The following is a 24876-nucleotide window of genomic DNA, read 5'->3' as shown; positions in this document are numbered from 1 at the left end:
TGGACAACCAGTTAACTTCTAAATGTCCTCCAATAGGCACACAAGATTGTTATTTTTTTATATTGTAGTAGTCATTTATAAAAGGTAAACCTGTAAGGCTATAGGCTACTAAGAGTTAGCAGTTACACAACAGCTAAGCACACAATAGCACACAAGCTTGATGTACATTAAGTGTCCCCAAATGAACAATATAGCGGTCTAAAACAGCAATATTTTCAATATAAACAAGTATAAAATATCATGATTGCATATCACTTACACATACAGAGTCCCCAAGGCAGACGCGTCTTATAAAGTATCCAGTAACAAACCTGTTCAAATCGTTAGACAATTGCCAAAAATCCAATTACCACTCCACTTCAACTTAAAGATAGCATAAGTCACGTTCAGACGATTAAGAATAAATAGGTTAGTGTTTTTTATACCTACCATTTTCTCTGTGTAATTTTACTTAAATAAACCTTTTCTAACTTTCCACACTGCAAAATAATAAAAGTATGCTCGATTCCTGCTGAAATTGTATTTGATTGCTATTGGTATCATGCAATAGTCAAGGCTCCATCAGAAGTTAAGAAGTTGTTTCGCGACACCCCTACTGGAAAGCATAAAAAAGAATTAGCAATCTGAAATTAACTGTTTTGTGGAAACATACCATTTTGTCTTTGGTACTGTTTTAGATCAGCTCGCTTTTGGTATTACTCGCTTAATTTTTTCTCCCAACCCCGCAGGAGTTCCTCTTTGGTGCCTATTTTTGAGTGCAAGTGATCTCAATTAGGGACCTCCATGAAGGCGCGAGGCGGCAGACAGTCAGCGCAATAAGAGCAGAAAAGAAATTGTCTTCATACCCACGCCACCCCCACACCCAGCCCCGACTCCCTCCCACCACAGGCAGCGAGAAGCCGCCCACTCCGCGTCCCATTCCCGCCGTTCCCCGAAGGCTGAGAGTGGAATATCAGGGCCATTATTTCTCGCGAGCTTGTACTCAGCAGAACGTGCCGCCCATGACCATAAACCCTGACGTCACAGGCTCGGTGGCAAGCAGTCATTAGGGGCTTAGCTGACCATGATGAGGTCATCAAATGTAAGGTTACTGACAGTCGTCAACAAGCGGTTCAGCTATTTGGCCTCCTATCACCCTCAATACCTGTCTCGCGCCAAGGCTGGCTATGGCTGCATTTCTGCTCTGCTGATTTTTTTACCCCTCTGATTCCCTGTTCAAAACCTTTGCCGACTGGCAGCGCTGGCATGCGTCTCCCCTGGTGGCCGGCCAAACATGGAAACATCACTTTTTGTAGTTCCAAGGCAGGGCCTCGTCACTTGCCTCCTCCAAAAGGCTGTAATTAAGTGTCTTGAAAAATGCAGCGCTGTGAATCGGAGGCTCAATGCTCCGGTCTTAAGTGGCTGTACTTTTCCTCCTCCGCACTGATGACATTGTGCGCTGGGGAAAAACAGGCCATGGTCTGTTGCTTGCGCTTGTGTTTTTATCATTTTTTCTAGAATAGTGCGAAATGGCGTGCATGGCGCAGACCTTTAAAACCTCAAAGAGTTATTTCCCTTTGAGCAAAAGTACATTTGTTCAGGATATGACGACTAGGGGTGTAACAGTACACAAAAATTTCGGTTCGGTACGTACCTCGGTTCAGAGGTCACAGTTCGGTTCATTTTTGGTACAGTAAGAAAACAACAATGAATACATTTTTTGGTTATTTATTTACCAAATTTGCAAAATCTTCCGCCCAAATATTTTTCTCAGTGGAATATTTGATGTGAAGTAATCGGAACCTTGAATTCATAATAACATTGATTTTGATTCAATATTGTGTTTTGAGCAAAGACAGTTTGACAGAAAAAAAAAAAGAGCTTTGTTTTATTAGACAACGTTGCAACTTTTTCTAAATTACATGTAGCCTTTAAGCTTTTTTATTTCACTTTTGTTTATGTTTTTTTTTATTTTAATAATAATTTTAGAATGTGCCGTGGGTCTTTAAAACATTAGTTGTGGGCCGCAAATGCCTTCCGGGGCACACTTTTGACACCCCTGCTATAGATGATAAAAGATAAAATCTGATAAATCTATGGGTAAAAAGCAGAGCCTGGCGACGCATGCGCGTTTATCATAACTCTCTCGCTCTCTGCCCTTCCATCACAAATGCTGCTGCGTGCACAATTTGATTTCTTTTTAAGCCTTTTTTAACCCTGAACGTACATTGAAAATACACGCAACCTTAACTTAAAATGCCGGACATTTGAAGCATTTAAGAAACTCCACCCGGACAGCCCCGCAAAAGAGGACACATCCGGGGAAAAGAGGAGGTGTCGTCAGTCTATCGTAGCCCGGTCCCTGCTAGCATGCTGTGTGTTGCCTTGGTGTCTATTGTTTACACAAAGTGCAGTTCGCTACTTAATATGTCCGTGTGGAAACTCGTTCGGTATACCTCCGAACCGAACCGAAACCGCCCGTACCGAAACGGTTCAATACAAATACACGTCCCGTTACACTCCTAGTGACGACACATTCCTGAATTTTTTTTTTTACTCATGACATTTTGTTTTCCTTTTTCACAACTTGTGTCATTGTGAAAGGATTTTACGCTTGACATATTGGAATGGGAAGCATTTTTGGGCTCAGGTGGGACTATTGAAAGAATATTTAGGACTATTGACACCTTTTTTTAGATTAAAAGGAGAACTGCATTTTTTTTGGAATGTTGCCTGACAAGAACACACATATCTTTTCCCTTTCTGCTCATTCTAAATACCATAGTACAAAAAACTGATAGAGCTACCAATTCAAGTGATGTGTAAATGGGTTATACTTGTATAGCGCTTTTCTACCATCAAAGTAATCAAAGCGCTTTGACACTATTTCCACATTCACCCATTCACACACTGATGGTGGGAGCTGCCATGCAAGGCGCTAACCACGACCCATCAGGAGCAACGGTGAAGTGTCTTGCTCAAGAACACAACACACGTTGGCTCAATTATTCTACCTTATTTCAATTATTGTGCAGAAAAATGGGGAAATACATATCACAGCAACATAATGCCTTTATTTCTTTAACAAAGAAGAGCAATTCGTATAATTTTTGCAGTGAGATATAGAGACCACACAAATCCACTCTTCATTAGGTCAGGATTATTAAAACTAAAAGACATTGTTGAATTGCATACTCTATTAGTGATGTTAAAAGCTAGAAATAAAGTTCTTCCGAAGGACTTACAAAAGTTATTTGTGTTCACGTCTGAAGATGAGAACCACAGAAGGCCGTATGACTTTAAACATCCAAGAGTGGAACAAATTTGAAACAAATGTGCTTGTCTGTTGCTGGTGTGAAAGCATGGAATTCTCTAAACAAAGACTTAAAAAGTTGTTGGAATATTTTTGAGTTTAAAAAGAGTTACACAAAGAGACAACTGGAATTATATCAAACTGAATTTTTATTTAGATTGGACGTGTCATTGTGAAAATGCTTAAACGAAAATTAAAAAGTATGTTGGAGTTCAGGTGTTGATGGAGGGAACAGTTATAAAGTCATCTAAAATACTTTGTGCTAAAAAGGGGGCAGATAAATATAATCAATCAATGTTTACTTATATAGCCCTAAATCACTAGTGTCTCAAAGGGTTGCACAAACCACTACGACATCCTCGGTAGGCCCACATAAGGGCAAGGAAAACTCACACCCAGTGGGACATCGGTGACAATAATGACCCAGTGGGATGTCGGTGACAATGATGACTATGAGAACCTTGGAGAGGAGGAAAGCAATGGATGTCGATGGAAGAATAGTATTCTTCCATCTGCTCCTTTCTGATCATGGAAATGTGTAAGAAACAAAAAAACGGCCACTCTCCCAACCCCAGGGATGTGATCTATTCCGCCTATGAAGCCCTCTAAAACCACCTGAAAAACTGCAATGTTTTATATACATGCTGTTAGTATATAAGTATATACAGGCACATTCATAATATTATGTCATATTGACAGTACAGTATTTTTCGGAGTAAAAGTCGCTGCGGAGTATTAGCCACACCTGCCGAAAATGCATAATAAAGAAGGAAAAAAACATATATAAGTCGCACTGGAGTGTATAAGTTGCATTTTTGGGAGAAATGTATTTGATAAAATCCAACACCAAGAATAGAGATTTGAAAGGCAATTGAAAATAAATAAAGAATAATGAACAACAGGCTGAATAAGTGTACGTTATATGACGCATAAATAACCAACTGAGAAGGTGCCTGGTATGTTAACGTAACATATTATGGTAAGAGTCATTCAAATAACTATAACATATACAACATGCTATATGTTTACCAAACAATCTGTCACTCCTAATTGCTAAATCCCATGAAATCTTATACGTCTAGTCTCTTATGTGAATGAGCTAAATAATATTATTTGATATTTTACGGTAATGTGTTAATAATTTCACACATAAGTCTCTCCTGAGTATAAGTCGCACCCCCGGCCAAAATATGAAAAAAACTGCGACTTATAGTCCGAAAAATACGGTATTTTCCTTATTTGAATCCTTACCGTAGCTTATTTCCTGGACGCATTGACTTTACAGAGCAATATTGAAAATCTGAAAATCTTATGTAGCCCCCGGGCCTTAATTTGCCCAGGTCTGATAAAGTTGTTGTAGATGCCCATAGATGCACTTTAAAAAAGAGAAGTGTGGGATACTTCTCTTGTTGTCTTATTTGTATTTGACTTTATTAAATGGATTTATATTATCAATTGGTGCAGCCGGGCCAGAGAAGGAGGGGATAGAAAGGGGAAAAAAGGAAGCTAGAGGGGGAAATTGCGGGGACAAGAGGGCGATAAGACAAAGAGACAACAATAACAAAAACAAACACAATTAAAGCTGCAAGCAGCGAAGGACGGGACCGAGTATATATGGAAGTGGCTGAGGAGAGGGAAGTCTGGGTTGTTATTACAGTAGCACTTACAGTAATTTATTTTGTGACAGACTGCCTAACTTAAAACACTTGTATCTAAAATCAACATATCCCATTGAAATCAATTCAATTGGTACTTGCCCCCTCAAAACATGTTGCTTAACATGCAACATGCCTTTTAAAAAGAAAAACGAGCTTTTAGATAATAAATATTGCATATTAGCAATACAATAGAATGTAATACTAAAAACTACAGTAGTTCTATGAAGTAATGTAATAATAATGTACAATGTTTGCCTTCAACGGTATCTGCTGCCAGCTGCTTCCCCGCCAAACTCACCATCAGCAGCTTTTCCATATTTTCATGGATAAAAGTCCGCTGTTTATATATTATTTTAACATCCTTGTCAGGCAGTATCGATTCATTCAAATGCAGAGGATAATTTCACCACACCTAGTGTGTGTGTGACAATCATTGGTACTTTAACTTTTTAACTTTATTCTGCTTCATTATAATGCAGACTAGTAATGATTTGAGTTGCTTTGCCAAGTTGCAGACATACTCTATCTTGTTTTTGATTGTTATTTTTAATTCAATAAATATCATCCATTTAGCACTGTCCTTCACACCCACTTAAATCCTTCCCATTGTTGGAAAACAAAGTTATATCGAGATCTATTTACAAGCCAATGCTAGCGAGTAAGACCAAATGTTTGGGTCGCATCTTGCGGAAATCTCCACACCAACTAGTGGTGTGTACTGTCGGCTCGTAACTTCATTTTTTGCTTGTACACTGCAAAAACTGAAATCTAAGTAAGATTAAATATGTCAAATAAGGGTGATACTTGCTTATTTTCTGTCTGAGAAGATAATTATTCTCACTAAGCAGGTTTTATGTTAGTGTTTTACTTGTTTTAAGGGTTTTGGTCCTAAATGATCTCAGTAAGATATTACAGCTTGTTGCTGAGATTTTATGACCTATTTTGAGTAACACATGCTTCAAAATAGAATATCAACTAATGCAAAGCTGTGTCATCAACACTCACAAGTATAAAACTATTTGTTAAAGTTATAATTTCTTACTTCAAAAATCATGATGTATGCATACCATTATGTCAAGATAATGGCACTAGAATGTACTAAATTTAAGAATATTTTTCAACGTATTGAGCAAAAAGGTCTCATTTTTTTCTACCAAGAAAAATGCACTTATTAGTGAGAATATACTTATTTTAAGGTATTTTTGGATTCATTGAGGTTAGCAAATTTTACTTGTTTTGGAAAGTCTTGACAAACCGAATTTTCTTTTTCTATTGCAGATAGTTTGGCTTATTTCAAATAAAATACCCCTAATTTGTTTTAGTTTTTTTTTTCTTGTTTTTGAACACTTACTTTTTGCAGTGTAATCTAAAGCATAAAAATTGAGACAGCTCAAGACACTGTTATGTTGTGTCACTCTTAAGTTGAGATACCACTGTATTTGATTGTTAGGATAAATTAGCTACGTAATGAATTGTATTCTTGTTATTAATTGCTTTCTTCCATAATATGCAAGTTTAGTAATTGAATAAATAACTGCAATTACCAATGACGCTGGCTTCACTGCAAAAAGTCAGTGTTCAAAAACAAGAAAAACAGTTACAATAATGAGGAGTATTTTGCTTGAACTAAGCAAAATTGTCTGCCAATAGAACAAGAATTGAATTGTCAAGACTTTTCGAAACAAGTAATATTAGCTAACCTCAAGGAATCCCAAAATACCTTAAAATAAGTATATTCTCACTAATAACAAGTGCACTTTTCTTGGTAGGAGACCTTTTTGCTCAATATGTTAAAAACATTTCTAAAATGAACTAAATACTAGTGCCATTATCTTGACAAAATGTTATCCGCTCTGCATTACATTTCTTGAAACCAGCAAATTTATACTAAAAACTAATTTATTGTTCTTAAAGGAAAGGCAACAAGGCAACCGCTTGTTACTCTCGGGGTCTCTTAGCCGCTCAGGCAAATCATATGGTCTAAAAATATATTTTTCCATCGAAAGCATGACATCATCGCGCTACTGCATGCTCTTTCAGTCAATTAGTGCGCATATATACAGCCCGGCTTCCGGGGAAAACATTTTTAATTGTAAATTTGAAGAATTTATCTGAATGTGTATGAACTATTTCTGTTCAAAATTGTTTGAAATGTCACATATGAAATGTTTAAATATTAACTGTCAGTATACTGTACTGTGCCAACTGTTCTACTATATAAGTACATAGTTTCTAATGTTTCATTGAAAATAAAAAAGCAAAGTCAATTTGGCGGTCATCCGTTTTAATTATTAGACAAAATTGTGTCAAAGTCATGTTTTTTTTTTCATGCTTGAAATAAGAAAGTATTACTTTGAAAAAGCAGTTTTATACTTGTGAGTGTTAATGACACAGCTTTGCAACAGTTTATATTCTAGTTTCAAGCATGTTTTACTCAATATAGGTCATCACATCTCAGCAACAAGCGGTCATATCTTACTGAGATCATTTAGGACCAAAACCCTTAAAACAAGTAAAAGACGCTAACATAAAATCTGCTTAGAGAGAAGAATCATCTTATCAGACAGAAAATAAGCATACCCTTATTTGAGATATTTAATTTTACTTCGATTTCAGTTTTGGCAGTGTTGCAATTTACGGAAATCTAGAAAGGACATTCGCATACGGGGCGGGCTACATTAATGTCCACATACACTCGGAGCACTTTCCTTCATTTGTTCTCAAACTTTCAACCAATCAGCAAGCAGCATCTCTCGACTGTCACTGTCTTAATGACGTCCCTACCTCGTATTTACCAACCCAACGTTTACCGTCGTATCCGGCTTCAATATGTGTGTTCGTTATGGTTCCAACCACCACAAAGCCTGGCTCAAAATGGCCCCCAACCTGCATATACTTTTGCTGTTTCGCTTGAGTGAGACAGCTTTGACCGCAGTTGCTTGATGGATAAATATTACATATACACACCAGGATTATGTGAAATACATTAAAGCTACGCCCCGAACTTGTGTTTTTAACATTGTTTTAACACAACAACCAAAAGCTTTTACTGTCACTTGTCAGAGACTTTTATGTTGATATGTTATGATATTCATAAGGAATACGTTTGTATGAACACATAGCGCCTGTATGGCTGTCGTCTTTATTTGTGCAACAGACACTCCTCGTTAGTTGACGGCGCTACAGACGGCGTATGGACATTTTTGTGGTCCCAAGTGCCTCCGGGGCGCCAAGCTGGAATCAAAACAGAACTTTTTATTGCGCAATCAACATTAAATTAGTGTCAGATGATTTTTTTTGGATTTTTTTTTGTAAGAGTGAAATGCAGAATTCCAATTTTCCCATAGATCATAAAATAAATATCCTTGCTCGATGAGGAGCAGTTGCGGTTCTGCACTGCTACCGTGCAGCGACTCGATCCGGTGCAAGTGAGCGAGGAGATGAATAACACTTGAGACGAGAGAGGTCGTACAGCTGTGAGCCAGCAGCAGCAGCACTGGGTGAACGCTGCTACAATCGCTGAAAAGTGCAGCCTCAGAAACAGCGTGAGAATGAGCTGGAGTTCTAAAGAAAGAAATGATTACAGTTCTGGGTCAACTTGTTAGTGTATCAAAGGCATGCAAATATTCATCTGTTCCGGATAACAATGACACATTTTTTGAAGAGCAATTTTAGTTTTACATGCAGGAAATATACAGTTGTGGTCAAAAGTTGACATACACTTGTAAAGAAATTAACTGTCTTGAGTTTCCAATAATTTCTACAACTCTTATTATTTTGTGATACAGTGATTGAAGCACATACTTGTTGGTGTCAAAAAGCATTCATGAAGTTTGATTGTTTTATGAATTTATTATGGCTCTACTATGTCAAAAGTACATATATAGCAATGTTAACAATTGGTTACATGTCCCTTGGCAAGTTTCACTGCAATAAGGCGGTTTTAGTAGCCATCCACAAGCTCCTGGTTGAATTGTTGACCACTCCTCTTGACAAAATTGGTGCAGTTCAGCTAAATGTGTTGGTTTTCTAACATGGACTTGTTTGTTCAGCAATGTCCACAAGTTTAAGTCAGGACTTTGGATAGGCCATTGTACAACCTTAACTTTAGCCATTTCTTTACCACTTTTGATGTGTGTTTGGGGTCTTTGTCCTGTTAGGACACCAGGGCAGGAGTGATTCGGATGTTATTAGACACATTTACTAGGATATTTCTGGAAAATCCCTTATCTGTTTATTGTGTTACTAGTGTTTTAGTGAGATTATAAAGTCATACCTGAAAGTCGGAGAGGTGTGGTGAGTGCCAGTGTCTCTGAGTGAAGCCATGGAGGAGCCAAGAAAGTAGCAGCTGCCTCTTAGACAGCTGCAGGAAGAACGACACAAGTTCCGCTCATGTTTACGGTAAGAGCCAACTTATTACCACAATTTTCTCACCGACACCTGCCGGTTGACATGTGGTAGAGAAACATGTTCGCTTGACCGCTCTGTTCCATATTAAAGCTTCACAACAAACAAAGATACACCGGCTGTGTTTGTGTTGCTACAGCCGGCCAAAATACACCGCTTTCCTCCAAATGCATTGTTCTTTGTAGTATCCATTATTAATTGAACAAATTGCAAAAGATTCAGCAACACAGATGTCCAGAATACTGTGTAATTATGCGATTAAATCAGATTACTTTTAGCCGTGAGTGGTGCTGGGATAAAATGTCCACTACAACCAATAACGTTACAAGCACGCGTCAACATAAGCGTCATCATTCCGCGACGTTTTCAACAGGACACTTAGCGGGAAATTTAAAATTGCAATTTAGTAAACTAAACCGGCCGTATTGGCATGTGTTGCAATGTTAAGATTCCATCATTGATATATAAACTATCAGACTGCGTGGTCGGTAGTAGTGGGTTTCAGTGGGCCTTTAAGCCTGTCTGTTTCTGTTGTTCATTCTGGCAACATCACCTCATTCACACCCTTGATCACCTGCTATGCACCTTGTAATCCATGCCAATGATCCATGTCCCGTTCTCATTTTGTGCCAAGTAAGTTTTCTCCTTATTCATGCCACAGTGCAAGTGTTTTGTTTCGTGTTTATAGTTAATTGCCTTCGTGCTAGTCTTTTGTTTAATAGCCAAGTTTTTGTACCGCCATTGTGTGCGCCTTTTGTTTGTTCCTGTTTGTAGTTATAGTGTAAAATAAAAAGATCTCTTTATCTTCACGCCATCTCCGGTCCAAATTCACTTGCATCTTGGGAAAACAACCACCTCATAGTCCAAGTCTTGACAACATGAAGTGTTGAATGAAGAATAAATTCGAGTAGGTACGCTATGGAAAGCTAGAACTTTGAACTGCACTCTGGTTGAAAAAAAAAAAAAAAGAAGCACCTCTTAAGTAAATGCAAGGACACCTCCAGTAAACAAACTTTTCCAAAAGATGGCGCCATAACAAAAACAATAAAACAAATTCTCAACATATTTGCTTGTTTGTAAAAAAAAAAAATGTTAATGGCTTTTGGCGAAAAAAAAATCCATAAATTAGCCGCACCATTTTATAAGCTGCATGGTTCAAAGTGTAAGAAAAAAGTAGCGGCTTATAGTGCGGAATTTACGGTATATTTGCTGCAAACCATTCAAAAGTAGTGACTTATTTTATTCCAGCAGATGGCTGCATTATGGAACTGCAGCACACTGTTACTGCAGTGCAAATACAACCGACGCATCGTTTATCCATCAATACTTGGTACGTTGTTACGAGTTCTTTCTTGGATTTAATAGTGCTTCTCACCTTCTTTACCAAAGCGCTTGCTTTCGCAAATTCCTTAAGCTCAATGGTGGATTATTATGAAGTTGTGCAAAGAGTCACCAATGTTGGGGATTCTTTATTTTTGGCTCTCGTCTGTTATGTGTAATGTTTGGCTGCACGATGACCGAGAATGTGGACGAACATTTTAAGACTAAACATAGGAAAAATGGGAGGTTAGAGAATCAATGTACCAGTGTACTAATCGATATTGGGTATACCCGATTGCCTGAACCATTTAAATTAAGCAGAAACCTCTAATAATTTAATGAATAAATTAAGTGTCTTTGTGTTTTGTTTTTGACGCACTTCAGCGTCTGTTATGGATTTCTTTGTTGGTCCGTGCAGATGTACAGCTTTTAGAAGTAACATGTGTCCACTTGAAGCAGCAGATGTGAAGTTTCACACAGCGCAGGAGGGAGTGCAGGTGTGATGGACACATATTGGATGCACATAATCAAAGTCAGATGATCCAAACTATGTTTGTTGAGCGGACATTATCAGCGTTCATTGCTGCGCTGTCCGTGTTTCCACAGCGCTTCCTTCATCAAGTGCAAAAACACAAGACTGAATGTAAGGATTCTTTTTTATGTATCTTAAATGAGCAGTTCCATAAAACCTTGGCTTCCCAAACAACTGATCGTCATGCATTTACATTACGTGTTCTTAAGAACTGCTTCGAACTCACAAACGCTGCCGAGAGACTTACTTTTAGTACAACGTCAAACGACATTTTTGTACCATATTTTTCGGACTATAAGGCGCACTTAAAATCCTTTTATTTTTTTCAAAAATCGACATTGCACATTATAACCCGGTGCGCTGAATGTACGGATTAATTCTGGTTGTCTTTACTGACCTCGAAAGCAATTTTATTTGGAACATGGTGTATTGATTAGTGTGATCAGTAAATGGCAGCAACACATAATAGATATATGTGGACTGCAAGTTGACACCTGTTCAATAAATGCAAGCCCAAAACTTTGATGTTTCATTGAAAATATAGAACATTACACACAGCACTGAAAAATATGTCAAAAGGTTTTAGTACAACTTTGGTAAGCTACAAGGCATGACAGCTACCATAATCAGACCTACTGTGCTTCAACATCTGGGTATGGTGTGTGTATAAGGACCCCAAAATGGCACTTATTACAATACCTATTATCTGTTGTTGACTTTTGATGCTCAAATCAAAACGATAATGCTAACGATATCTATTGAAAATATGTGTGGGAGCAATAAATAGCCACCGGCTTGATAGTTTCAGTACAACTTTTTTTTACCTATCGTTACTTGCTGATGTGTATTTGGGATCTGCATAAGTCCCAAAAATGTGTGCGCCTTTGCCATTTTAGTCCGAGCTGTAGTCAAAGAGCTCCTTCTTTTTCCCTTTCCGTTGTTGCCATTTCTAATACAAAGTAACCTATATTTCTAACATATTTCTGTCAGTAGACTCGCCATGGTAACACTAAAAGTTACCGGAACAAAAAATATGACGGGAAGAAGACACTGTCGAGGTGGAACCCCGTAAATAAAGCTGCCCACAAAACGGCGCATCCTGAAGAGACGGTCAGAAAATGACTTGAAGATGGTCTGTAAAACTATGCAACCTTTTGACCGAAGATCCACTATTTCATGTTATGTAGACCACAAGGAAGTGTTTTAAAGCCCCACTTAAGAATTTTCAGTGTAAGTTGATTTTGGCGGCGCCAGTGGACAGATGTGGTAGTGTTTTGCCAGAACAAAACCACATGTCCCATTATGACTGGCCCATATAGCGTCATACTGACATGATGTCCGCCGTAATATTGGCTCAAATAGTACGTCTCTAATGGCTATCCCAGCAGGCACAATATATCAAAACAACGTTGACAACATGTTAAATTAGGTCCTGATGTTGAGCAACTCAAACCTATTGTTGGAACAACATGCGTTTTGACAATGTTTAATCAATGTTGGGTTCTGACATTGATTTGACCATTGAATTTTGGTAATTTCCCAACCAATATTTTACAACACAAATACAATGTTGAAACAACATGCTCTTTGATGACATCTATTCAATGTAAGGTTGTGACGTTGAATTGACCATTGAAATTTGGTAATTTCCCAACAACGTGGATCCAATGTTGGGCATCAAATTTGTATCAATCTACAAATCCAACACACAATTGTGGTCAAAAGTTTTCATAAAATTGTATAGAACACAATGTCATGGTTGTATTGCGTTTCAAGTCATTTCTACAAATCTTATTTTTTTGTGATAGAGTGATTGGAGCACATACTTATTGGTGACAAAATACATTCATGAAGTTTGGTTGTTTTATGAATTGATTTTGGCTCTATTGAAAATGTGACCAAATCTGCTGGGTCAAAATTAAACATATACATGTCCCTTGACAAGTTTCACTGCAATAAGGCACTTTTGGTAGCAATCCACAAGCTTCTGGCAATCTTCTGGTTGAATTTTTGACCACTCCTCTTGACAAAATTGGTGCAGTTCATCTAAATTTGTTGGTTATCTGAAATGGACTTGTTTCTTCAGCATTGTCCACACATTTAAGTCAGGACTTTGGGAAGGCCATTCTAAAACCTTAATTCTAGCCTGGTTTAGCCATTCCTTTACCACTTTTGACATGTGTTTGGGGTAATTGTCCTGTTGGACCACCCAACTGTGCCCAAAACCCAACCTCCCGGGCTGATGATTTTATGTTATCCTGAAGAATTTGGAGATAATCCTCCTTTTTCATTGTCCCATTTACTCTCTGTAAACCACCAGTTCCATTGGCAGCAAAACAGGCCCAGAGCATAATACTACCACCATCTGACCACAGAACTTTCCTCCAGAAGGTCTTATCTTTGTCCATGTGATGTCAAATGAAACAAAAATTAACAGATGATTGCATAGACTGCTGTCTTTTCAACGAATGGGAAAGGGGGGAGTGATATCAAGTCAGCACATTTGTATTTTTTTGTGTGGCAGGGTTCCTGCCACCCTCCTCAATGTTACTAAGTGTCAGCAAAAGCGATACAGACCCCTTCAGGCCATGACAGAGGTGTCATTCAACTCGTAAGTCAATGTATCGTCCCAAAAGTTCTGGAAATATTTTGTGAAGGTTGAAAAGTTACTTTTTACTGCTTTAAATGTAGAAAAAAAAAATCCTAATATGACCCCTTAAATGCACCTTATAACCTGTAGCGCCTTTTGTATGAAAATAGACCTGAATAGACCCGCTCATCGGCACTAAGCCTTATAATCCAGTGCGCCCTATGGTCCGAATAATAAGGTACTTTGAAAATTGATGTTACACTAAAGCAGTGATGTTTTAATGGAGTACGTATGCAACAACGGAACGTTGTAACATGACCGTAGTAACGCGGAACGTCGTAACACGTAACGGATTAACTCAGAACGTCGTAAGGCAGAAGTTTGTAATACGAAATGCTGTAAAACGAAACGTTGTAACACGAAGCATCGTAATACAAAACACCGTAACATGGAACATCCTAACACAGAATGTTGTAAGACGAGATGTTATAGTACGGAACGTTGTAACACAGAAAGTGATAACAAGGAACGTCGCAACACAGAACATCGTAACACGAAACGGTATAATTCAGAACGTCGTAAGACAGAAGTTTGTAATACCAAATGCCGTAAAACGATACGTAACACAAAGCATCATAATACAAAACACCGTAACGGGGCGGTATAGCTCGGTTGGTAGAGTGTCCGTGCCAGCAACTTGAGGGTTGCAGGTTCGATTCCCGCTTCCGCCATCCTAGTCACTGCCGTTGTGTCCTTGGGCAAGACACTTTACCCACCTGCTCCCAGTGCCACCCACACTGGTTTGAATGTAACTTAGATGTTGGGTTTCACTATGTAAAGCGCTTTGAGTCACTAGAGAAAAGCGCTATATAAATATAATTCAGTTCAGTTCAGTTCAGTAACATGGAGCTTCCTAACACAGAATGTTGTAACACAAGATGTAGTACGGTACGTTGTAACACAGAAAGTCGTAGCACGGAACGTCTTAACTAGGAACTTCATAACACAGAAAGTGGCAACACCGAACGTTGTAACTCGGAACTTCGTAACACAGAACGTCGTAACACAAAACGTCGTAACACAGAATGTCTTAACACGGTCGTCATTGTTATTCATCAGCTGTTGTTTATCAAATTACAACCTAAAACCTGTGCAATGAAAGTCCAAATGTTCGATAGATTTAATTCAGCATTGTGTTGACGCTGACCAGGTAAATAGTTGCAATTGTTCTCATGATTGTTTTAATTTGATTTAATTTAATAACTGTTCAAAAAATTGGCTGTGAACTTCAAACGGCCAATGGCCAGACTTTAAACACACTTGTCCTAAAGTGACCAATAAAATAAAATACTGCTTTATCTCTATTCCAGATTTATTTCTGACAACTAAGTTGATGTTTTACAAGGCCGACCACGTGGAGCAGATCTTTGTTGCATGGGCACGCGGAGGGGGAGTGTCACCCAATCAGGTCCACATGACAAGGTGCCAGATGCGCATCAGTGCTTTTATATATTGTTCATAGATCTCCCGCTAGCAGATGTGTACGTGTACACACATAAACTATACATGTCCACCATGAGGAGTGGACTCTCCTGCAAGTTAAAGATTGTTTAAATCTATTCCACCTACGTGGGCCGGGCCGTAACCAGTCTGAGAAGTCGTCACTGAGAAAATCAAAGCGCTTTGTCGGCAATAAAAGCTGCCTGAGCGCGATGGAAAAGTCAAGCAGCAGTGGCATCGCACACGCCGCTGCTGTGTGATGTGGCAGGCGGCGAGACTCGCTGGAGACTGATGGGTAATAAGGGGGGAGGCAGAGCGGGAGGGAGGGCGGTCATGAATGAGAGAATGAATAAGAGGTCAATGATGCCCTCTACAGTACATAAAGAGCAGGTATAAGTACTACTAAAATACATACCTGCATCATACAGCCATTGTGTCATGTAGTCATAAACACAACTTTCTGTTGCACTGATATTTTTTACTTTTTTGAATATGTTTTTTTATTTTTATTTAATTATTCATATTTTTTAAGGAAGGACACAGCTCCGTATTAGCATTATTTTTCCAGTATATGAGAATATATCCCATACTATAGGATATAAATGCATTGCATTGAATAAGGCAATGAAAGATTGTCCAATAAAAATACTGTTGCATAGTAAATTAAATAATTTTAAATCTATTATTACTCATACTGGTTAAGGCCCTACCAGCATATGTATGGCTTTTAGGTGTTTTTGGGTGTTGCCTTTTGTAGTGAAGGTAATGACACACAGTGGATTGAAAAGTACTCATTTTAGTATCACCTGCTATCTATTTTAGTATTTTAATTAGGATCTATTAGTAGTATTTTAGGGTTTGCCTTTTTTGTTTGCTCATAGTTACGTATTTTGTTAAAGGTAGCCTTGATCTCATATAGCAAAAATAGAGCAAATAAAGTATGCATATTTAAGTCAATACTCCTTGTACAGTACTAAGTATTATCAGTTAAATAATGACTTTTCATCATGTATGCCTATTTATTTTCATATGTTTTTGTAATTATAACAACAAAAAAAGAGTACAATTTAAAAAAAAACATGTCTAAGAGCTCCGTGAGGTGTTTTACTTACCTGCAGGTTAAACAATAATGTGTCATAGGTATATTTATTTGTGTAAACTTGGGTGAAGATTTTCATGACACATGTTTAAAATAGTGCAATTAGAGTAAACACGTTTTTCTATATTAGCTGCCTCTCTTAGTTTATAATGTATATTTTCTGCTGGATCTACTCTTTATTTTATGCTGCCGTTTTTTTTTTTTTTTTTTTTGCTGCTGCTGTTACACTTACTGTAATATTGTACATGGTAAACCGGATTTGTTATATATTGTATATATTATATAAAAAAATATCAGTATAATATATTAATATGTAAGTATTACATATATGTTATAGTTTATATTGCTACTCTGGTACATGTTTAGTCTACTTTATACCTGCATTATCCTTTCCATCCTTTGTAACTGAGCTACTATGAGGAAACAATTTCCCTTGTGAATCAATAACGTTTGTCTAAGTCTATGTCTATGTATATGTATCACATGTTAAAATACAAGTAAGGTATTATAAGTTAAAAGATGTTGTTATGTTGGGGTTTTTGTTGTTGTTTGCATATTTCATGCCATGCAGTGCTTCTCAATTACTTGCTGTTACGCCCCCACTAGGAAGACGAAAACAGTTCAACCCCCCACGACTATAAATAGTATATGTTTTCTATACAATTGCTATAAGTACTACTCTGCATCATTGTATCATTATTAACATTAAAGAAAACAAAGAGAAAATAAATAATACATATAGATCAACTTGCAACAAACAACTGTGTTAACATTGTTTTAGTCTTTAACAAAAAAAAAAGATTTTAGGCATAAATTTCCCTGAAATAAAAAACAAAAAAAAAATGGCTTCCTTTTATAAACTATAAACATTTTTGACTGACTTTGATACAAAAAAATACAAATGAAAATACTAAAATAATAATACATTCAAATTGTTCGGCAACACTAACTCCAGAGCGCAATATATAAACCACTTTTACCAAATAAACAACAATGAGGGCGTTTTTTAATCATAATGAGTGAGGCATCATGTCTACAATGAGCACGTTTTGTAGTGTACACCTTTTCGAAGCAGGGGCTTGAAACATGATACAAATAAAGCATGTTTCTCACTCCCCACTACTGATGTATTGTAGCAAAGGTGTTGCTAAAATTAAGCTTTTAAACATTTCCACAAACAAAAATGTGTTAACTTCAAGTGAGGTTTTTTTTTGGACTGCAGCACATTGTGGAAATAAATACAAACGTTCAAACAAAAAATAGCACACAAGTGCACAATGTACTCTCTCTCGCTCTCTCTCTCTCTCTCTCTCTCTCTCCCTCTCTCTCAGTCTATTCAATCCATCCATCCATCCATCCATTTTCTACCGCTTATTCCCTTTTGGGGTCGCGGGGGGCGCTGGCGCCTATCTCAGCTACAGTCGGGCGGAAGGCGGGGTACATTCAATTCAATTTCAATTTAAAGGGCCTAATTGACATGGGAAACATACGTTTACATTGCCAAAGCCAGCATTAAAACACAGTCGAAACAATTAGAATTTATCCAACTTAAACACCAATTGAAATTAGAAATATGTACAATTAAAATATTGGTCTATTATAATAAAGAAGTGCAATACCTTTCAATATACATGCATATATGTGCACATGAAAGTAAAGATGAGTTGTAAATAGCAGCAGTTTTTCCAATGTATTTAAAGGTATATGCTCTGTTTGTAGGTAGGTCTAAGTACAGATGCTCTCTCTCTCTCTCTCTCTCTCTCTCTCTCTCTCTCTCTCTCTCTATTATATCCATCCATACATTATGTGTAAATATATATATATATATATATATATATATATATATCCATCCATCCATTTTCTACCGCTTATTCCCTTTTGGGGTCGCGGGGGGCGCTGGCGCCTATCTCAGCTACAATCGGGCGGAAGGCGGGGTACACCCTGGACAAATCGCCACCTCATCGCAGGGCCAACACAGATAGACAGACAACATTCACACTCACATTCACACACTAGGGCCAATTTAGTGTTGCCAATCAACCTATCCCCAGGTGCATGTCTTTGGAAGTGGGAGGAAGCCGGAGTACCCGGAGGGAACCCACGCATTCATGGGGAGAACATACAAACTCCACACAGAAAGATCCCGAGCCTGGATTTGAACCCAGGACTGCAGGACCTTCGTATTGTGAGGCAGACGCACTAACCCCTCTTCCACCGTGAAGCCCATATATATATATATATATATATATATATATATATATATATATATATATATATATATATATATATATATATATATATATATATATATATATATATAAATATATATATATATATATATATATATATATATATATATGTATATATATATGTATATATATATATATATATATATATATATATATATATATAGTGTGTGTGTGTGTGTGTGTGTGTGTGTGCGTGCGTGCATGTGCGTGTGTGTGTGTGTGCCTCTTGCAAAATCAAACAGATATACTGCATTAAAAAATATAATTGTACGGCAAGAAAACATTTTGTTGTTTTTAATACTAATTAATATTCATGTTTCTCATTAGTATAATTATATGATCGTTTTGATAGTGCACTATTGTATTAAATGATCTCTCTCACACACATGGTAAGTTTTCTGCCGCTGCTGTGGAGTGACTCACACACTCCATATGGGGAGGATCTCTCTCTCTCTTTCTCTCCCACACACACACACACACACACGCGCACACACGTAGAAACAGAAACAGATCACTATTGTGACGGTCCGTGAACGCAGCATGACTCTATAGTGTGTTGGAGCAATGTTCAGGCGGTCGTGCGTGTGGAATAAGTCACGGAGGATTATGTGTGTACGTACATTATTCAGTTATTTATTGTCTTAGGTATTTATTTATTGGAGTGAAGTTTGTGTGTGTGTGAGGGGGGGGAGGGGGGGGGTGTCACACCTGGAAATACTGTGACTTCCTAAAACTTACAAAAAAGTAATTTTCCTCGGGTGGATGTTATTTATAGCTGCACATGTGTGTGCGTGGGGGGTGGGCTGGGGGGTGCAAAAATACGTGGGGGTGACTTTTAAACAGGCACACTTGCACTTCCCTCCGCCTCTTTCTTACACTCCCCACGCGGGCTATTTCTCATCCTGCCCGGAGAAGCCGCAGAGTTTCATCGAACTCCAAGCTTGTGTTTCTGCTTCGACTTTTGTCATCTTTTGCTTTTTTTTTTTTAATTTTTTTTTTTACATTTAGTAGTTGTGGTGGTAATAATCCACTCCGTTGTGATGCGCATTCCCGTAGATCCCAGCGCCAGCCGGAGGTTCAGCCCGCCGTCCAACAGCCTCCAGTCGGTGCCGGGCAAGATGACCGACGTGAGCTCGCCGGGAGCCGGCCAGCCCGACGCGGCGGCAACGGTGCCCCGACTGCGGGCTCATGAGAACCGCAGCATGGCCGAGATCATCGCGGACCACCCAGCCGAGCTGGTGCGCACCGACAGTCCCAACTTTCTGTGCTCGGTGCTGCCGTCACACTGGCGATGCAACAAGACGCTGCCGGTCGCCTTCAAAGTAAGTAATATCATATTTATTTCAAATATACATTATTTTTTTCTTTTTATGTGTTTTACTCTTTACTTCCTGTTAGTATTTTTTGTTTTTCATTTTAGCAACGCTAACTTCATTTTGGCATTAAAAATAGGAATGATTAGTACCTGATATCATGGGCTCCTAAAAAGTTAATTTGCACTTGTATTGTTGTTTTCCAAGAAAACTGTAATTATAACACTAATGGGGCATTAAAGTTGTAGAAACCTGTATAAAGTTGCATCCCAAAATGTCCTATGTCAGCAAGGCATTGTTTTCATTACTGTAAACTTGTCAAATTTAACTCACTTAGATATAGAGCATCAATTAGCTAGTAATACACACACACATATGTATGAATGCATATATATATATATATATATATATATATATATATATATATATATATATGTGTATATATATATATATATATATATATATACATATATATATATATATGTATATATATATATATATATGTATTGTATACAGTATGTGTGTATATTATATACTGTATGTATACATATATATATATATATACACGCAATTTAATATATTTTTTGCTCAAGAAGTGTGTAATTATACTCAGATGCTTCACACTGTTGCTTGGCTACAAAACAAGAATTTATATTTTGTATAATTCATCGCAGCTTTTTTGTCTGTCCTGTTATCTTCATCCAAGGACCTTACTCAGAATCTGAGGGAGGATTTGTTTTAGTTGTTGTTGAGCACAGATTACCATCATGCGGTCATATGACGTATCAGTGTAGGTGAAGCATTTGATGTGCGGTTATGACATCACATTTTTTTGGGCTGACCTATATGTTAGCTTCTCAGTTAGCAAGATTATGCAAAAGTTGGATATGAGGCAAGGATGTTGGGGATAAGACACATTTATATATTTTGATTTAAATTCATACATTTTTGCACTGGTGTAACATTGCAAGAGATAATAGTTGATGTTGTTTTTTGTGTCAGTGAGCAATGCCTGAATATTATAAATACAAATTGCAGGCCTATGGTATGCTAATGAAAATTAGGGGGTTTCACTTTAGTTTCCTTGGGTATTGTCACACTGAGTTTTACATCCACTTGCTACTTTTTATCCTATAAGAAAAAAACCTGCAAATTATTTAAAAAATGAACTTCTAATTGTTGACACAGAGTTAAAGGGGTAGAATTAAATATGATCTGCTTCCTACTCAATTTTGGACATTATGTAAACAATAACAAATGAAAATCCCATTAATCGGTTGCATACATCCATAAATATGAACACAAAACACATTTTCAAAACAATAAACATAGTTTTACTATATGTGAAACCATGTGAAATACATTTAAAGGAAAACTTAAATCGATAAATTAACATTTAACATTATTTTTACCTTTACTCAGACTCTCTTTGGGAGAAAAATGACCAGGGGAGGGGAAAGGTACCTTCGTACTTTGCCATGAGTTAAATCTTGAATTCAAGTCAGTGTCTCATTTTCTTTATCAAAGTGCAGGTCCTCGCAATTTTCTTTGATCACGTGGTGGCTAATTTTGCAGTCCCACTTAATTATGAATGAAAAAAAGAGCACTGCCATTAAGGCATCATTTTTGCAAAGTTTGGCCGCACGAAAGCCGGGGCAAACTTCGACAAAAAACGAGCCGTACGACAGAAACCGGTTACCATAATTTTCTTGGTTTGACCATGTTTTTATGGAGTCACCTTCTAACTCTCCTACCAGGTGGTCGCCCTAGGAGACATACCTGACGGCACGGTGGTCACAGTGATGGCGGGAAATGACGAGAACTACTCAGCTGAGCTGCGCAACGCCTCGGGCGTGATGAAGAACCAGGTGGCGCGCTTCAATGACCTGCGCTTCGTGGGCCGGAGCGGCAGAGGTGAGGCTCACACTTTGTGTAGTCACGTATGTTGGTAGCACCCGTCAGCGGCCATTATTGGTCATGTTCGCTTATGTGTCAACCACATAATCATCTCCTCCCCTCACTCCGCCGCATGTCTCTTCCCTCGTACGATCCATGTTTAGGGCACATTTGACTGGCCCTCACAGACCAACTTCTTGGATACAGTATGCCTGATTTATTTTCAAAAAGGCCAGGGGTGTCCAAACTTTTTCCAGTGAGGGCCGTATTATATTGATATTTTTCACTTTAAAATCATAACAAAATATATAAATATAAAGGATCTCAGTCATTAAAATGTTAAAAATTAGTCAAATTATTATTATTTTTTTTTTATTTAACGCTTTCAGTAAATCTGTATATCAACTTCGGGTTGATATAACGTTAAAAAAAAAAAGGTTTTATGCCTTTTCTGTCAAAGACGACTTTGTTTTTTATAGTAAAACTGAAAAATGCAGTGTTTTCCCCACCGCCTAAAACATTCAGAAAGCAATGTTTGATGTGATTTGTGATGTGATTGGAGCCCTAAAAAGATCAATAATGCAGGACACCATTGATTTTAATTCATTATTATTTTTGATTAATCACTGTGAAAAGATAAATAAAATCCCATTAAATATATTTGGGATCCAAAAGGTCCCCACTCATAAAGTGATACTTTTGTATCATATATTTTTTACGTTGGTACTTTCAACAAACCCACTACTACCCACCACGCAGTCTGATAGTTTATATATCAATGATGAAATATTAACATTTTTAGTTTACTAAATTGCAAATTTAAATTTCCAGGTAGTTTCGTCTTGAAAACGTCGTGTAATGATGACGTATGCGCAAGACGTCACGGGTTTTTAGGAAGTATGAGCGCTACACACACACACAGCTAAATGTTGTCTGCTTTAACGGCATAATTACACAGTATTTTGGAGATCTGTGTTGCTGAATCTTTTGCAATTTGTTCAATTAATATTGGAGAAGTCACAGCAGAAAGATGGAGTTGGGAATCTTTAGCCTTTAGCCACACAAACACATGGTGATTCCTTGTTTAAAATTCCTGTAGGGGAAAATTTACTATGGATCAGACGCGGTCAAGCGAACAGGAAACACGACGGAATGTCAACCAGCAGGTTTCAGTGAGAAAATTGTGGTTAAAAAGTAAATTCTTACCGGAGAAAAGCTGAGGTTGTGCCGTCCATAGCTGCCGTCGACTCCCCTGAGACACTGCGCCTCAAGACGCCCGTGGACACACCCCTCCGACTATCAGGTACTATTTAACTCACTAAAACACTAGCAACACAATAGAAAGATAAGGGATTTCCCAGAATTATCCTACTAAATGTGTCTAAAAACATTGGAATCCGTCCCAATGCAATCGCGTTTTATTTTTTTGTAACTTTTTTTTTTTTTTTTTCTAGGCCGTCGCTATCAATATCCTCAAACACGAATCTTCCATCCTCGCTCAAATTAATGGGGAAATTGTCGTTTTCTCGGTCCGAATAGCACTTTGTGTTGGAGGCTCCCATTATAAACAATATGAATATGTGAGGAGCCCCCACACGTGTGACGTCATCGTCTGCGACTTCCGGTAGAAGCAGGGCTTTTGTCTTAGCACCGAAAGTTGCGAACTTTATCGTGGATGTTCTCTACTAAATCCTTTCAGCAAAAATATGGCAATATCGCGAAATGATCAAGTATGACACATAGAATGGACCTGCTATCCCCGTTTAAATAAGAAAATCTCATTTCAGTAGGCCTTTAAATTATGAGATCAACTTCAAATATATCTGTCCATTTTGCGTTTGAACTATTATTGTGTTTGTTTTATGCTCTTATGTCAAAGAAAACATTGTTTTTATATGGCAACCACACAATATATGCAATATTTTCCACATGAAACATTTTAAAGTGAAATATTTTTTTAAGTAATTAGATCCTTGAATAGGTCAATAATTGATTATAACATTGAATTTTGTTTTTTACATTTTTGTTTTTTGGGCAATGGCAAAACAAGCAAAATAAAGAACGACAAAAGAAAAACAAACAGCCTGCATGGCAGCTTTGTGTCAACATTGCAACTTTTCCTCATTAGATTTCACCTCATTCTACTTTTTTTAATGTTTATCTTTAATTTTTGCAATAGCATTTTCAAAATGTGAGGCAGGCCGCTAAACAATTACCTGCGGGACGCATTTTGAACACCCCTGATGGAGGCCAAAAGGTTCCAAATACAAAATTAAACACAGTCTTACATAACAACTATTGCAAAATATTTACTTTGGAAGCCGTAACACACAGCTAATTTAAATATTTTTAATGAAATATTTTCTCTTCTGTTGCATTGCTTTTAGCTATTATCCAATTAATTTTTAATTAATTGATGAAATGTAATGGACACTTCATGTAATGATTTTTTTGACCAAAAGGATTACAATACAGTGTAAACGAGATAACAAAAAAAAACATGCTCTCACTCGGACCGCATGCATCAATGGATTTCACATTTTTAGTTTATTCAGGTGAAATACAAATGGCAGTATTTCTTTATTCATGAAAACTAAACCAAAAATGACGTTAGAATGATTTAGCACACAGTAGTGTTGTCCCGATACCAATATTTTAGAACCGGTACCAATATTATTTTGATACTTTTCGGTACGTTTCAATACTTTTGTAAATAAAGGGGACAACAAACATTTTTATTATTGGCTTTATTTACAAAAAAATCCTATGGTACATTAAACGTATGTTTCTTATTGCAAGTTTGTCCATAAATAAAATAGTTAACATACAAGACAACTTGTCTTTAATTAGTAAGTAAACAAACAAAAGCTCCTAATTTAGCTGCTGACATTTGCAGTAACTTATTATGTCATTTTCCTTTCTATTATTTTGTCAAAATTATTGAGGACAAGTGGTAGAAAATTATTTATAAATCTACTTGTTCATTTACTGTTAATATCTACTTACTTTCTCTTTTAACA

The 24876-nt window shown here is 37.4% G+C and overlaps 1 protein-coding gene across 3 annotated transcripts in view; it reads left to right on the top strand.

Moving 5' to 3' along the window:
- Positions 1-24876, top strand: part of runx2b (RUNX family transcription factor 2b) — a 112220-nt gene that overhangs the window by 45300 nt on the left and 42044 nt on the right. The window contains exons 2-4 of one of the 3 annotated variants that reach the window (XM_061900983.1): positions 13734-13820; positions 19704-19969; positions 21718-21874. In XM_061900983.1, coding sequence (XP_061756967.1) covers positions 19766-19969; positions 21718-21874 — 361 coding nt within the window. In that variant the 5' untranslated portion in view covers positions 13734-13820; positions 19704-19765. Of the gene's footprint in view, positions 1-13733; positions 13821-19120; positions 19260-19703; positions 19970-21717; positions 21875-24876 lie in introns of those variants that run through there. The other 2 variants (XM_061900982.1, XM_061900981.1) reach the window with 2 other exon arrangements.

This window comes from Nerophis ophidion, linkage group LG05 (assembly GCF_033978795.1).
Source record: "Nerophis ophidion isolate RoL-2023_Sa linkage group LG05, RoL_Noph_v1.0, whole genome shotgun sequence".
In the NCBI taxonomy this organism is placed as follows: Eukaryota; Metazoa; Chordata; class Actinopteri; order Syngnathiformes; family Syngnathidae; genus Nerophis; species Nerophis ophidion.
Note: the sequence above shows the minus strand (reverse complement) of the source record. Positions and strands in the feature narration are given on the sequence as shown.